This window comes from Mustela putorius, unplaced genomic scaffold, assembly GCF_011764305.1.
Source record: "Mustela putorius furo isolate JIRA1106 unplaced genomic scaffold, ASM1176430v1.1 tig00003845_pilon_pilon_pilon, whole genome shotgun sequence".
Taxonomy (NCBI): Eukaryota; Metazoa; Chordata; class Mammalia; order Carnivora; family Mustelidae; genus Mustela; species Mustela putorius.
In genome coordinates this window covers 95,933,130-95,949,230 of record NW_025421998.1, presented here as the reverse complement: position 1 = coordinate 95,949,230, position 16,101 = coordinate 95,933,130, and the positions used below count along the sequence as shown (strand labels likewise).

At 38.7% G+C, this 16,101-nt stretch overlaps 1 protein-coding gene across 1 annotated transcript; it reads right to left on the bottom strand.

Moving 5' to 3' along the window:
• Positions 1-14,681: 14,681 nt before the first annotated feature.
• LOC101681407 (olfactory receptor 2A5) lies at positions 14,682-15,614 on the bottom strand. The gene has a single exon (XM_004772079.1). It carries the CDS (start codon positions 15,612-15,614, stop codon positions 14,682-14,684), a length of 933 nt encoding a protein of 310 aa, XP_004772136.1.
• Positions 15,615-16,101: the final 487 nt, after the last annotated feature.

The window sequence follows — 16,101 nt, the reverse complement described above, 5'->3', positions numbered from 1 at the left end:
CACAGAAGGAAACTTTTTTCATGGCAATAGGCTAAATCCTAGCATTCTATTACAGTCTTCAGTAAATCTTATGTTTATTGACCAACTTTCACCATAGTACAAAATGTTAATAATACTTAAATTGCCTTCACAGGACTGGGTACTTCCCTCAGTTTGTAACGATTCTATCACAGGATGACTCATGTGTGCTCATCTATGGGGATAGAAAGAAGGGAAGGTGCATGTCGGTGATTCTTCCATTAGGTCTTCCCATGAATTTGTGCTTTCAATATATTAATTATTTTTTAGCCTTGAGATCTTTACTGAGATCTTTACTTGAGATCTTTACTGAGAGCATAATCTTGAATGAAATAAGAGAATGGCAGGCTGTTTGCCACGACTTTGGCTAGATTTGAAATGGAGACCTTTATCTTTTGATTTTTGTACCTACAGATGTTCCTTTCTGATTGTGTCATCTCATCATCAGGATGCTACCTCTGTCACCCCTCTTACACTCTATGTTACATTTAAATTTTGTATCTATCTATCTGCCTACCTACCTATCTAGTTTTTCCCAAATATTTTGCCACATCCTATAGTAAGAAACATCTACTATATACATACATGCATTAATATCCTTGTGTCCTTATGAGGCGAAATGTATTTTCTATATTATTTTATTCTATTTAATTAGCAAAAATGGTGGTTGAATGATTTCAGGGTGCGTCATAGCCTGGGACCTAACAAGTACCGATTCTTATCCAAGATTAGGGCAAGAGCCCTGACTAGGGAGTCATAGTCATAATAGGATCATTAACTTATTTTATAGTTTAACGTTACATAAAAAACGATTATTATTTATCATGAATCTTTAGGTTTTTGTGGCTTATTAAATTTTAAAAGAATCTTTCCATAACAGAGTAGGTACTCTGAAGATTGAATCATTGTAACTTTTAAGCCATTGTTTCTATTTTTTCTGACTCCATATCTTTCTTCAGTCCAGAATTCATCTGAATTTCACTAAAATAAGAATCCTAGAAGAATTCATAATTGAGTTCCTATCTATCAGTTTCTCATTTAACTTTTCTGTTAATACTTGAAAGATATCATAAAAGCAACTAACATTTTGCCTTGCTTCAAAGACAGAATCAAAGACAGAATCAGAATTCATAGTAGAAATTATTGAAGGATGACTTTATCTTAGTTCAAAAAATAGCTGTAACAATTGGAATCACCTCCTTGAAAACTAGCTGTTTTATTGGAGGTGGACTTTAGTCAGTGAATGTTTTAAATCAAAAATTGACCAACCATCTATTCAAGATAACATTCCTGTGTTGAACCAGAAGAATGCTAAGGTCCCTTCCAACGACAGGATTCACTGGCCCCTATGTTAGTCATATTCAGTTCAACTTTCTTGCACTAACTAGAGCCAATGAAGATCACAATGCTATTTCTAAGATTTCATATGATGAAGGCACACAATAAACCCAAGTAGAAGGACCAATGATTACCTCATCTTCCTCCTACCTGCAAATACCTAAAAGACAAAATCTAAAATCCACAGATATTTACTGAACACAGTCTATGTCCTGCTTCATGTTATATAAGGCAGTTCATGTCTGCTGGTGTATATAACCAGCTGGCTGGAATGACAGCACTGTTAAAAGGATTCGCAAAGATGGCAATTCTTATATTTAAATAAATCACCACAAGAAATTTCATATTTTAAAAATAAAACCTTCAGGACAACTCATTTTCTGTAACAGATTCCCTTTTGGTCAATCAAGCCCATTATTTCATGAAAACACCATTAAATTTCCTGAGGCGATGGAAAGGGTTTCCAGCAAATCTCTCAAACAGCTGTTATCATTTAAACAAGAAACTCAGCACTAAATTCAGGAGAGTAAATGACACATAGTAAGTGTATCTAAAAGAGATGTTAACTTTTGAATTATCCTATTAGCTAAGTCTATAAATAGCAGAAATTTGGCATTGACAGACACTAGCAATTACATTTTGTATTGTGATTGTTCATTACAGCCTGTCTGATGTTGTACAGTGAACAAAGGCTAGATAATCAATGTATCTCAGATTTACAGCTAAGAAATGAGGAGACAAACTGGGTAGAAATTGGGTGAAGCACAAGTGTGCCAATAAAGTAAACAGGATCTGTACGTTAGTGTTGAAATTATTTTCTTCCAACGATCTCTTGAAAGAAAAATTTCTCAACAGAGGCAATGAGATTTCTTTCAGAAGAGAGGATTTCATTCTCTGCTCAGCGCACCCACCTCTCAAGATGTTTTTGAGTGTTTGGTGGAAGGGGAGAGATGAAGACCCACCCTGCACACCGCCAACTACTGCTCCTGGAGAAGAGGGGCTGTCACTGCATTTACCTCTGGTTTTCTTACAGCGACATTCATGACGAGATGCTGCTGCTGCTGATTTCTTCACTCACTGTGGGGTCCACCATGATCCTAAATGTAAGGAGTATGAGGATGTCTTCCAGGCTCCTTCGTATATCACAATTAACACAATCTTGGATTTATTTCAGTTTCAAAAACGTCAACGTCCCCCCAGCCCCATGCACCCACACCCCAACACCCGCAAATAGATTATGTGGTATTTAGGGCAGAAGAAACTCATATATTTCTCCCATGCTCTTTGGTGTTGTCTAAGCTTTATACCACATCTGACCCAACTAACCATGCACCTTATTTTTTCATCAGGTCACCACAAGGAATACCATTTATAAAGTAAGACCAGGTAGCAGGACCTATAGTAGCTACGGGGAACATGGTAAAGAGTCAGGAAATGGATAAAGTATCCCAATGGGACTTGTTAAATCCTGTTTTGTAGAATTTAACTAGAGTACAGAAAGGAAAGGAAAATTCTCAGCAGGAAACAATCTCTATTTTTTAATTTCCAGAGATTCTGAGCTCAAGTGGGTGGAAAGACCAAGGCTCTCTAGGTCTGTAGCTATGACATTTTCTGTTCTTCCTAAAATGGAATTAACTAGCTCCATTGTATAATATTAGAAAATACAACAGAGTCAATTTGATGGTGACTTTGTGACTTAAATTTCTTTTGTTCTTTTATCCAAATCTATCTTATACTCAAATATAAAAGAAGTAGAGTTTCCCAAGTTAAAGTTATTTTACTGTACATGCCAATCAAGTAAATCATGGATAGACCAATTATTTTTTTACCTTGAGAGCACTGACCAACAGTAGATCTGAAATGGGTTTTTCTCCAACACACTTGTTCAAGGAGAGGTCTATTGGTAACTGGCATCCAGATTTGTACTCTGACATGCTGGAAAGATGCTACTCTCCCATACTGATAATATCCAAGGGCCTCTGATGCCTAGAGAGAAACAGTCACCATTACCTGTATGTTATTCATGGTCCAATTTATTAAACATATAAGTTTACCATATTTCTTCAATTTCTAATTCTACTAGCATTTAAAGCTCCTATTTTTCTCAAAAAATTTTTTTGTTAATAATTAATTTTATCTGAAAAATATCTTTTGTTTGATATTGAAAATGCTGTGTTTGCTTTACTAATTATTTAAGATTTTTGTATTTATTTTACCTTTTGAGATTTATTAAGTTACTTTTCTTCTACTACCCTTTACTAGTTTTGTCATCGATGTTGTGTTAGCCCCATAAAATAACTGGATAGTTGTCCCTCTTCTTCTGTTCTCAAAAAGGTTTTACATGATAGGAAAATTAGGCATTTCTTGAAGACTGGAAAAATTTGCCTATGAAACTGTTTGACTTAGTGTTCTCTGATTTTAGGATAATTTTGGTCATTGATTCAATTTTCTTAAATCATTATTATTCAGATTTTCTATTTCTACATAAGGAAGCTTTAGTAACATTTCTAACTTTAAAATTTATCAAAATAATTTTTTTCATAGAACTCTGTTTTTAATCTCTACTTTTTTTGGTTAGATAATGTATTATACTTAAAATTTTATATATAGACCTTTTCTTTTTCTTTCCCTCACAAATATTATTTATTTTATTGGTATTTTTAACAAGAACTAGGTTTATATTTTAATGATTTTCAAAATTCTTTATTTTCATCAGTAAGGTTTGCTCTTACATAAACTCCTATGTTTATTTTAATTCTCTTTTTAAAAAGATTTTATTTATTTGAGAGTGAGTGAGAGAGAGAGAGAGAACATGGTGGGGGGGGAGGTTAGAGGGAGAAGCAGACTCCCCACTGAGTGAGAAGCCCAATGTGGGGCTCAATTCCTGGGACTCCAGGATCATGACCTGAGTCAAAGGCAGACACTTTAGTGACTGACCCACCCAGATGCCCCTTTTTATTTTAATTCTTGATCATCTTCCTGAGTTGACTATTGAACTACTTTTTGTGTCCTATTTTTTTTAAATAAATGTAAACTGAGATATAAATTTGCTTTTTTCTACCATTTTAGCCATCCATCTCAAGTTTGGTATTCACAACTTTCATCATTATTAACTTCATTTTATTTAAGATTTTATTTATTTATCTGACAGAGAGAGAGATCACAAGTAGGCAGAGAGGCAGGCAGAGAGAGAGGAGGAAGCAGGCTCCCTGCTGAGCAGAGAGCCCGATGCGGGGCTCGATCCCAGGACTCTGGGATCATGACCTGAGCTGAAGGCAGAGGCTTTAACCCACTGAGCCACAATGCGCCCCTATTAACTTCATTTTTACATGATGCTGAAGTATATTTTTAGGTTTCCAAATATTTATATAACCTTTTATTTTTAATTTAAAATGTATTATCACTATGGTAAAATAATGAATCCTTGTGATATTTTTCTTTGAAAATCAGAGAGGTTTTGTTGCTTTGTATATATTCAGATTTTGCAATTTTTATATTATTTGAATGTAATGTATGTTCTCTATTGCTTTTTTCAAGATTTTACTTATTTTGAGAGAGAGAGAGAGAGAGAGAGAGAGAGCAAGCACGAGTGGGGAAAGGGGCACAGGCAGAGGGAGAGAGAGGATTTCAAGCCAACCCATGCTGAGCCCAGAGTCCAACGCAGGGCTCAATCTCACAACACTGAGATCATGACCAAAATCAGGTGTCAGATGCTTAATTGACTGAGCCACCTCTCTGTTTCTTGGGTGCAGGATTCTTTATGTATTACATCAAGCTTGTTAATTCCTTTTTTTCAGAACTTGTATTTCTGATTTTTTTTCTAAGATTGTCAGTTTGTTTCTGAGAACTTTTGCTAAATCCCCCACTACCAAGTTGGATTTTAAAAAACTTTTCATGATAATTCTCTGGGTTTCCTCCCCCTTATTTCTATACTGTAGTTATGTTGTCACATACATACATATTTATGATTGTTACATCTTCTCGACAGCCTATTATGTGTATTTGTATATAGTAACTATCTATATTAATGCTTTCCGCCTTATATAGCCATAAATGCAAATATCTGCCTAGTATTTACATTGTTGCTTCAATTCATCATATATTTGCACAGAATATGTTCTTCAATACCCTTATTAGCTTTTCTTCGTGACCCATTTTAATTGCTCTTATAAATATATAAAGCTATATTTTATGGGTTTTGAAAATATCAATGAGGAAATAGGAGAATGTAATATATTTTCATTCAGTGCAAATATTGAGATAACTAGACTACCGTTTCTGTTTTCTGTTCAGCACTCTTTTTCTTGACCTTTATGTTTCTTTCTTCTGCTCTTTTTTTTTTTTACTTTTTTAAAAATATTTTTATTTTTTATAAACATATATTTTTATCCCCAGGGGTACAGGTCTGTGAATCACCAGGTTTACATACTTCACAGCACTCACCATAGCACATACCCTCCCCAATGTCCATAACCCCATGCCCCTTCTCCCAACCCCCCTCCCCCCAGAAACCCTCAGTTTGTTTTGTGAGATTAAAAGTCACGTATGGTTTGTCTCCCTCCCCATCCCATCTTGTTTCATTTATTCTTCTCCTACCCCCTTAACCACCCATGTTGCATCTCCACTTCCTCATATCAGGGAGATCATATGATAGTTGTCTTTCTCCACTTGACTTATTTCGCTAAGCATGATACACTCTAGTTCCATCCATGTTGTCGCAAATGGCAAGATTTTTTTAAAAAGAGATACTGTACCATTGTCTGACCTGATGCCCACTTTTTATTTTTTATTTTTTTTTACTCCATTGTTTTGTCTTCACTTAGTGAACAAAACTTGTAAATGTCTTGGGCATTTTCGCTCAAGACACAGGTACCACACACACCACACCTAATAATTACTGGATCACCTTGAAACACATTAGGTAATTTTAGAAATATTACATAGTAATATTCTTTTCTTTAACCTTCATACCTGCCCAGATATTGTATGTAATCACTGGTATAACTGTCCCAAATTTCAGAGTGTTTTTCAAACCTCTCTTTGAATCATATGGGAATCCCATAGGAATAGAAGTCACATAGATATTTCAATAGCGATTTAAATGTAACAAAATGGTTAAAGTGATGTTGCAGAGTTTCAACACTAAAAATGGAGCTCTGTGATACACAGATAGGAGCTGAGTGAAGCAGCCATCATCCCTAGGGCTAAGACCCAGAGCAGAAGTTGGCGTAGTTACAAACTAGAAGGTCAGAGGAGTCAGGGTTCGGACTTTACTTCTGAGGGGGAGGTGCTCCCCTGGTTGCACTGTTGCCTCCAGGGGAAGGAAAGAGGCTCATTCTGGGAAAGTCAGAAAATAAAGACTGGAGGAACAGGCACCAGCTGCCACCCGCTAAGTAAAGAGGGGTTGAGCAATCTGGACGAGACCAGCAAGCAAACAGGAAGAAGTAAGTCCCTGTCCCCCTAGCCCCAGCTCCCAGTGACTTTTAGAGCTCCCTACCCACACAGCACAGGCAACTGTAAGCCGCTGAAACCAATAATCCAAATGCCCCAGTGTGGTTAATCTCTACTATAAGCCTGGGTACAATATGCTGGGGTTTTTAAGCTTGTCAATAAAGAACAAGCTTCTACATCACTCCTATTGAGAATTAATTAAGGAAGAGGTGCAGGAGTTATTGAAGAAACACTATGTGGAGAATGTGGTTTAGATGTGGTACCCAAAGGGCCCCTGGGTGGCTCAGTCAGTTAAACATCTACTTTTAGCTCAGGTCCTGATCTCTGAGCTCTGTGATTGCGTCCCACATCTGGCTCCCTGCTCAGGGGGGAGTCAGCTTGTCCCTCTCACTCTGCCCCCCCAACCTTGTGCATGCTCTCTCTCTCTCAAATGAAGAAATAAAATTTAAAAAAAAATGTGCTACCCAAATGACTTATTAACTCCTTACCCGGAACAGAACCCACTGCGAAGACACAGGAAACACTATAAAACTGGCCTTCCTTACAAGACACAGCCTACGTACAACTTACAGCACAGAGGGGCAGAGGAAAATGTGTGCTTCGTGTTGATAGTTGACCCCCAGAGAGAAGGAGAGAGGAAGACTGGAAGCCAAGCACAGTGTCTCAGAAGCTGACAGGAATCCAAGCTGACTGGAAGCCAAGCACTGTGTCTCAGAAGCTGACAGGAATCCCCTCCACGTTGATTCCTCCAAGGGAATCACCTCCATCATACCCCATTGTCCCCAACACAGACATTACCCAACACTCTCCACAAAGGACTGTAGTGTAAGTACCATATTGTTGTTTCTAGACCAGCTTCCACGTAAGGTCAGTAAACGCTAGTTGACATTTTGTAAATACAGTAGTTTTCCTGCCTGATGATGATGTTCATTGTCACACAGACTCTCTGACAGAGGCGTCAGGACCCCCCAAAGAGAATCACAGTCTGATAGAGGTTTTGTTTTTATCATGAAATGTACCTGATTTATATTCAAAGTGAATGCTAATCCCTTCCTAAATACTGATGTTTCAAGGGTATTTTACTCCAGCTAGTAAAAACTAGTAACACTATAATGTTAAAAAAAAAAACAAAAAAAAAACCTTACTATGACTAGTTTTCCTATCATACAAAGCTTTTTTTTTTTTTTTTTTTTTTTTTTTTTTTAGTACAGTGGACACAGAGTGTTACATGAGTTTTAGGGGTACAACATAGTGATTCCACAACTCGGTACCTATGCCATGCTTGCCACAAATGTAGCCACCATCTGTCACCATAAAATGCCACTACAGTAGGACCGAGTATGTTCCTTAGAGATCATATAAAGTTCCAAGATCATATAAAGTTTTTAAAAAAAATCTTCAAAGAAGCAAATTTTATAATTATTAAATGTGGTCCTACGAGAAATCCTTCATCTTGGGCTTCTTTATCTCAGTCATCATTATTTTCAATAGCCTTTCCCATTAATTACATTATCATGGAGCTATTCCTGTTGGAAAAGTATCCCCAATCCATAATCTGCAGAAGGAAAACATTGACAGCAGCTGACAGGTCCCTATTCTGAAGAGCTTCAGAGGGACAAAATTATTCAAAGCAAGAATCACTAGGACTCTTTCTACTCTATGTTTGGTAACTCCACATGGCTGACATTTCTGCTGTTCATTGTAGTTTCCAGGATGACTTCCTTTCTTCATATCCGATTGTCAACACAAATTTACCAGAGAGAGAAAACTCTAATATAAAAAGAAATAGAGTTTTATCAGAACCCAAGGTAGGATAGCCCAAGTGGGACACAATCTTCACAAGGGAGAAAGTGTTCCAGAGAATAAACAGGATAATATACACTTTTACATCTAGTAAAAGCTCAAAAGATTATGCATTAGCATATAGGCAGGAATCATGGGTTTTCACTCAAGGTATGAAGGCAGGGAGTAGGAGCACTGATCAATATCTCAAGGATAAGATGGCTTTCCTTCAGGCGACTCATTCACAAAGCCAATGTACAATGCATGCTTGGCAAGCCATAAATCAGGCTTTTTGGTTTGAAGAAAGTTTATGGACAATTATAGTGATTTACAAAGAAAGAAGAGTTTTTCTTTCATCAATATTAGAAACGTGAGGTGGTGTGTAATTTTTGCCCTATAAAAAGAGGAAAGGATGAGAATTATCTGTGTCTGACCTCATTATGTTTGCTATGGTCCAGAAGGGCTCTGCACCCAGTTCCACCCAGTATGTGTTGGGGGATGCCCCTGCATATGCAACAATTCTCTAGACACCAGCCAGGTGTTCCACAGTTAACTCAGTTGTGACAGTATCTACCCTGAGATAGTGTCAGATTTCTGGATTTTGCATTCAGCCCCCATATGACTGCCACCCTCTTCAGATGCCAATCCCAAGTCCATCCTGGGCTTCTGACTTCCCTGCTACAGACCAGAAGTTCCCACTACTGCCTCCTTGGCCTGCAGAAGACAACCACAAGTCCATGTCCTAACTTATGGGCTTCTCACCAACTGGCTATAAGTCAGAGGTTCCCATGACATCCTCCTTGGGTTTGCTTAATTTTCCAGAATATCTCACAGAACTCAGGAAACAGACTTACTCATTAGGTTCTGATTTCTTACAAAAAGGTTGCAAATCAACAGCTAGATGAATAGACACATAAGGTGAGGTCCTGGACAGATGATCTGGACATGGAAAAGTTCTGGTTCCCAAACCTAGAAGCTCTCTGAACCCTGTCTTTTTGGGTTTTAATGGAAGCTTCATTGCACAGGCATGACTGATTACATCATTAGCCATTGGTGATGGATCCGACATCCAGCCCCTCTGATTCTCCTGGCAACCAGCCTGCACTTTAGGTCACTTTAAGTCACCTCATTAATATAAACGTGGCTATGGTGGAAAGGGGCATATTATGAATAACAAGACACACATTTCACCTTAATGGCTCCAAAGTAATTTCAGGAACTGAGGACAAGAGACTGAATGTTATAATAAAAGATTCTCCCATTGCTCTTATCCTTCAGGTAATTACAAAAGTTTTGGGACCTGTGAGCCAGGAAGCATGGATGAAGACCAAACATATTTCTTATAAATCACATCACAGGTCAATATTTCACTTATTAAATATTCATTGGGCTGAAACAGAAATCCTACCAGGAAAATTTTAGCTTTTCCAGAATTTGTATTTTTTTTTTAAATCTGGGACATGTTTTAGGATTCCAGGATATTTTTATTCTGTTTATGAACCTTCTTTCTAAGCAACTTCCCATTCTCAAAAAATCATCAAGAAAATAAAGTACTTCTTTAGAGTAGTGGTCCTCAAATCTAACTATACCTGGGGCCTTAAAAAAAATGCTGAACCTGGGACACATCTCTGAAGACTCTTATTTAATTAATTTGTGTTGCCTAAGCCTCAGGATTCTTTAAAGCTCCCAGGCAATTCCCAAGGTCAGCCAAGGGCAAGGACCATATCTTGAGATTATCTTTTTCTTTTCATTTTTTTTCTCTTCCTTGGTCTTTGTCTTTTCTTTCATTTGTTCAAAAATTCTCATTTCAACACCTGGTTTCCTATAGGTTCATAAACCACACTGATAGATTCCATTGCTTATCTAGCAGATTAATAGAGAACAGCATATTTTCTTTTAGAATCATTAATTTTGTCCTATTTGGGCTCACTCTTCTGGAAGTATCTTGATGACATTAACTGGGTGCTAATCCATTCCAGGCAAGGACTGGATGTTGTCAATTATCATTGTTCTTATGGTTAACATCATCAGTATTCTCAAATGAAAGGCAAAATACTGAGTCACAAATTGAACGCCTTCAAAGAAAAATACAACTGCGTGTTGTGGAGACTTCAAGCCCAGTGGCCAAGAAAGAATTCTTGAGACATTTCATGGTGCAACTTTGTAAGCTAATTTAAGAAGCACAGGGACAGGATCCAGGAGGAGAAAGAGCTTCAACTTTTGCTGTATGAAGCTGGTGGTTATATGTTTAGTGCTCAAGGGGATATGCAGGGAGTATTAGATCATAAATGTTTCCTCCAATTTCTTCTCATAAAACTACTTTTGCAAGATATCTCTGGTGCTTATCATTCAGCCCCATATTAACTATCAGTGAGATATACAGGCAATCATGAGACCTTTGAAGAATGTAGAAACCAGTGTGTATTTGATTCTTATCTAAACTATGCAGGATATAGGTCAGCTTTCTGGGCTAACAGTGAACATTTTTCTTCTTCTATCCCTCATCACTCCTCAAAAATGTGCTTATTCTGCCTCCTCAGATAAAGATCACCCTATTCAATCTCCTCACCAGCATATTTGTGATAGTTAATTCATATATCAGGACCCACAGCAAAGAGGCTAGCCCAGTGGCCTGATCCACGTCAAAAATTAAACCTAAGTCCTTCACTTGCAGGAAATTCACCTATGGAGGAATTCTAACATACACTGATCACAATCCTCCAACTCAGGGTTAGCTAGCTGACCTTACCCTAGAACATTAGACCTGCTGGTCTTATCAGGAAATCCCCAACCTCTTAGCTAGCTGTGCCCATTTCCATGGTGCCTCTTCCAAAGTTCCCATGAAATTCACTTTTGCCTCAAATCCTTTGGGAACAATCCTCCGTGGAGGTCAGGATTACTGGGGTCAGGGCAGCTGGGCAGCACAGACACTGATCTGACCCAGCTGGCAACAGAGTTCAGGAGCTCTATGTACCAAAATCATGGTCCTTGTCTGTGGCTAGAAGTCCATAGCATCACTGTTGGGCGGGTAGACTCTGAAGTTACAGCAACCACCTGATGAGGCAGGAGTTCAGAGGCAGCAAAGGTGATCTACTTTGAATTTTTTAAAAAAGATTTTATTTATTTCAGAGAAAGAGCATGATTGGGGGAGGGGGGCCATAGGGATAGGAGAAGCAGGGAGCCCGAGGTGGGGCTCGATCTTGAGCCCAGGTCCCTGGGATCATGACTTGAAGCCAAAGGCAGATGCTTAACCAATTGAGCCATCCAGGCACCCCTTAAAATATTTAACACATACCTTAATTCTAAAATTTTCTAATGACATCTACAATTATTCCAGATTTTCATCTTCTTGCTAGCCATAACAAGGGACTTACTTTGATTCAATGACTCATCGGTATTAATCAACTTTTCATGGCTGATAAACATTTCCCTTTTCCTTTTTTTCATATAAAAAGATAATTTGTAAAAAAAAAAAGCTAATTTTGTCACATTAACAGCTACATTTACTAACATGTTTTAGCAACTTGTGTGCCTGGCAAGTTTTCCTTACATCATACGCTTTCACTCCAAAAAAGACCCAAGTACATCTATTTAGAGTTCTTCCACCAAGGCCTGTGGGGGATATATTTTGCTAGACTTTATCTCATAAGACTTTCTCTCCTTTGGTTTTCTTATTCCTCAATGAATTTTAGGCCAAGTATAAAATTGTAGAGTGATGCTTCCCCCCTTCATTCTGAATGTTCTCTTCTGGCACCTGTTTTGCTGAGGAGAAGTCCTCGGTGAACAGTGTCTACATTCCAGTGTCACTGGGGAAGGACGGGATAAAGCCTGGGAAGCGCCCACCAGACTCCTCCACATTAAGCAAGTGTACCCTCTTTCCCTCACCCTCGGCTCTCTGGAAACTGTGACTAACATCAAAAGAATATACATAAAAAGAAGTCAACAAAATTGAATCTGTTTATTAAAGTCCTCTACCTCAAATATTAAAACAATTAAGAGGAATCTCTCATACACTCAGGCTTTTCTGTAATTTCTTGACAAAATATAGTTCTTGGTTTTGTTTTCCCTTTTTGAACCAGAGCCATTTCTGAGACTTGCTGAAGGACGTCTCTTTTTAACTCATTCATCTCAGTTACCCTGACAGAAGCTTGGTCTTTCTGGTCTACATTTTCTCAAGTATTTTTGAACTGACATAAACGTGAATGCAATCCCCTGATTTTTCTAATGGGTCCTTGTAGAAACATTCTGAATCCAAACCAAGAGCTTATATTTTCTGAGACACATTATCCTAATTTTGCCTCTTCCTCTTCGAATTTTAACCTTAATTTAAGGTATACATATTTTAGTGAATAATAATTTTCCAAGTATAGTTAAAATATCATTTTTATAAAAATATTGCTTGTTTTTTTCTACTTTTAATTTTAAAATTTTTTATTTTTTATAAACATATATTTTTATCCCCAGGGGTACAGGTCCGTGAATCGCCAGGTTTTTTTTTTTCTACTTTTAAAATAGGTCTCACAGTAGCTCCATCATGCTTATTGTTCCATTTAGGGCTAATATTTTTTTATTCAAATTATTTTGGGGGGCGGGGAGGGGGAAAGAAGGTGGGGGTCGATGGAGAAGGAGGGAGGAGAGCAAGCGGAGTGTGCCTGAGCAAGCGACCTCCTCATACAGTGGAGACATGGAGACTCAGGTAAAGGCCAGAGAAAAACGTTTTGCCTAAGTTAACTAATGAGTAGAATAGTCCAGGAGATGAATAATCAGCGACGCGGCTTTTTAAGAAGCGAGAGGAAAATCATGCTTTAGGAGCGAGATGGAAGGCAAAGTTTCTCCTGTGCATCTTAATTTTGTGGAAGAAGAAAAATGGGGACTGATAATGGTACATGAGGAGATGTGAAAAAAATAGAAAGATCTCCAGAACCCAGATAATAATACACAATCATATATGCCACACACTGGAATGGCACACGAGCCTACCAGAGAAGAAGAGAATTCAAAAGATGACATACTTCATGTGTTAAAGAAATCACTGTTTTCATACTCCTTTGGCCACTTAGTTCCCAGACATGTGTTAGAAGCAGAAAAAAAAAAAAAATTATACTTCATCATTCTGACCACTTGGGCCCAAAATAAGTGACTAGTATCTCCTGGACCAGATGCTCTTGGAATTTTGTTGAGGTTCCTACAAGTCTTTACCCGACTTTGTCGTGCTAGTGGCTCCAAACGTGGCTCTACAACAGGATGTTAAGCTACTGGCCTTCCTTCATGTTGTTTTCCTTCTAGAAGATTTTCTTACTCTGGTGATATTTTATGCCACCATCGTAATGGTCAGTTGTTACCTACACCTGGATTTGACTCTGAACGCTGCAAATGGTAACTCTCTCAGATACCTGACTCTCGTATTTATTCTAAACACAAACTCACTTAAATTAAACAGAGCAGAATTCAATAAAATGAAACAAAGAGTCTAACAGTTCTCTGCCTGTCACATACATTAAAAACAAAAAACCAAAAACCCATAAAGTTAAACTTTGCTTTTCACAGAAATAGATTCTGTGGGCTCAGATTCAGATAATTTTTCAGAGCTGATGTCATCATCCTTAGACTTGCAGTTCCTTTCGTACATTTCCCAGGAGAGGACTTCATAACAAGATCAGTTCTATTCTCTTATTAGAGGTGCACCATTGTACAGAATATATGGTGGCATTTTTAGCATATACTTATGGCAATAAGGGAGATGGAAATCTTAGATGAATCTAAGGGGAGATGTGAGAGAAAAGAAAAGAAACTGGATCCTAGGTAGCACTGGGACCTGGCTGGTGGAGTCCATGACTCTATTCTGTGCTTCACCAGGACACAATTTTTCTCTTATGGCCTGGACTTTGTGGTCTGGAAGTATCCCATGTTTAGGGACCAAATCAGTTCAATATATATATTTTTTTTTTTTTTTTTAATTTTTTTAATTTTTTTTTTTTTAATTTTTATTATTGAAAATCTGAGACACTAGATTCTTAAAGCATTTATACTACCGTTGTTCCAAATCTCATAGAAAACAAGTCTTCCACCTTTAAGACTGTCTCCGGCCTCTCTCACACTGATCGCTCCTTCCACAGCACTCTCCTCAGGGCACCCTTGACCTCTGCATTCCTCAGGCTGTAGATCAGTGGGTTCAGCATAGGGTTGAAAAGGCTATAAAACAGGGAAAGGATCTTCTGCTGCTCCTCAGGGTGGCGGGATTTGGGGGCCATGTACATGACAATGGCGCTGCCAAAGAAGAGCCCCACGACACAGAGGTGGGAGGAGCAGGTGGAGAAGGCCTTCCTGCGGCCCTCCCCGGACTGGATCCTCACGATGGCCAACAGGATGCGTGAGTAGGACACCAGCACCAAGCAGAGGGGCCCGACTAAGATAAACACAGAAGCAGCAAAGATGACCACTTGGTTGAGCCTTGTGTCAGCACAGGCTAACTTGAGGACAGACAGGATTTCACAGAAGAAATGGTTGACTTCATGAGGCCCACAGAAGGGCAGCCTCAGGATGAGAACCACATGGACCAGGGCCAGCAGGGAGCCACAGGCCCAGGAAGTGACCGCCTGAACGGAGCACACTCTCCAGCTCATGATGATGGAGTAATGTAGGGGGTGACAGATGGCCACGTACCGATCATAGGACATCATTACTAGGATGAGGCACTCAGTGTGAGCAAAAGCCATGTATAAAAATGTCTGCATTATGCATGGCACAAACGAGATAGTTTTTTGCTTGCTCAGAAGGTTTGCCAGCATCTTTGGGACATTATTTGAAGCATAGGCTATGTCAACGACGGCCAGATGGGAGAGGAAGAAGTACATGGGGGTGTGCAGTCGGGAGTCCAGCCAGATGAGCCCCAGGATGATGCTGTTCCCCAGCAGGGTGAAGGCGTAGAACAGGGAGAAAAGCCCAAAGAGGAGCATCTGCAGCTTTGGGCTGAGTGGGAATCCCAGGAGAATGAATTCTGTGACCCATGTTTGGTTTTCTGTCATTCCCTGGCAACAGTATCTGTACCAGTCTCTGCTGCTGCGGGAGGCTGTGTGCTAAGGAGCGAACACAGATCTGGGTTAATTCTCAAACAGAAAGAGGGGGGTTAAAGTATATCCTGTGTGTTACCTCAGCTGGCAATCCTTTTCAGAGCCATGATGTCAAATCCTTAATCCACAGTAACGCAGGAAGAGAACCTATTTAAGGAGCGCAAGGTTGCATGTACCATTTTGAGGTCTACAGAATTTTATTTGACTTTGATTGCAAGATCCACATATATACTATCATGATGGCAGACACAGAATCATTTGTTCTCCAGAATGACCAATTATTTCACTTGGGGGAAAGTTCCATAGCCATATTGTCATATATGTTTACTTTCTAATTGATTTAGTTTTCAGATTTCATTTCCACTTTCTCTTTATCATTTGATTTGCTCTTATTTTATAACTTGTGGAGTACATTGCACGTACCAGGTGCTCAATAAGTGAC

What these genes read in the sequence shown, in the direction of transcription:
- LOC101681407 (XM_004772079.1), bottom strand. Translation starts at nt 15,614, where the DNA reads ATGACAGAAAACCAAACATGGGTCACAGAATTCATTCTCCTGGGATTC.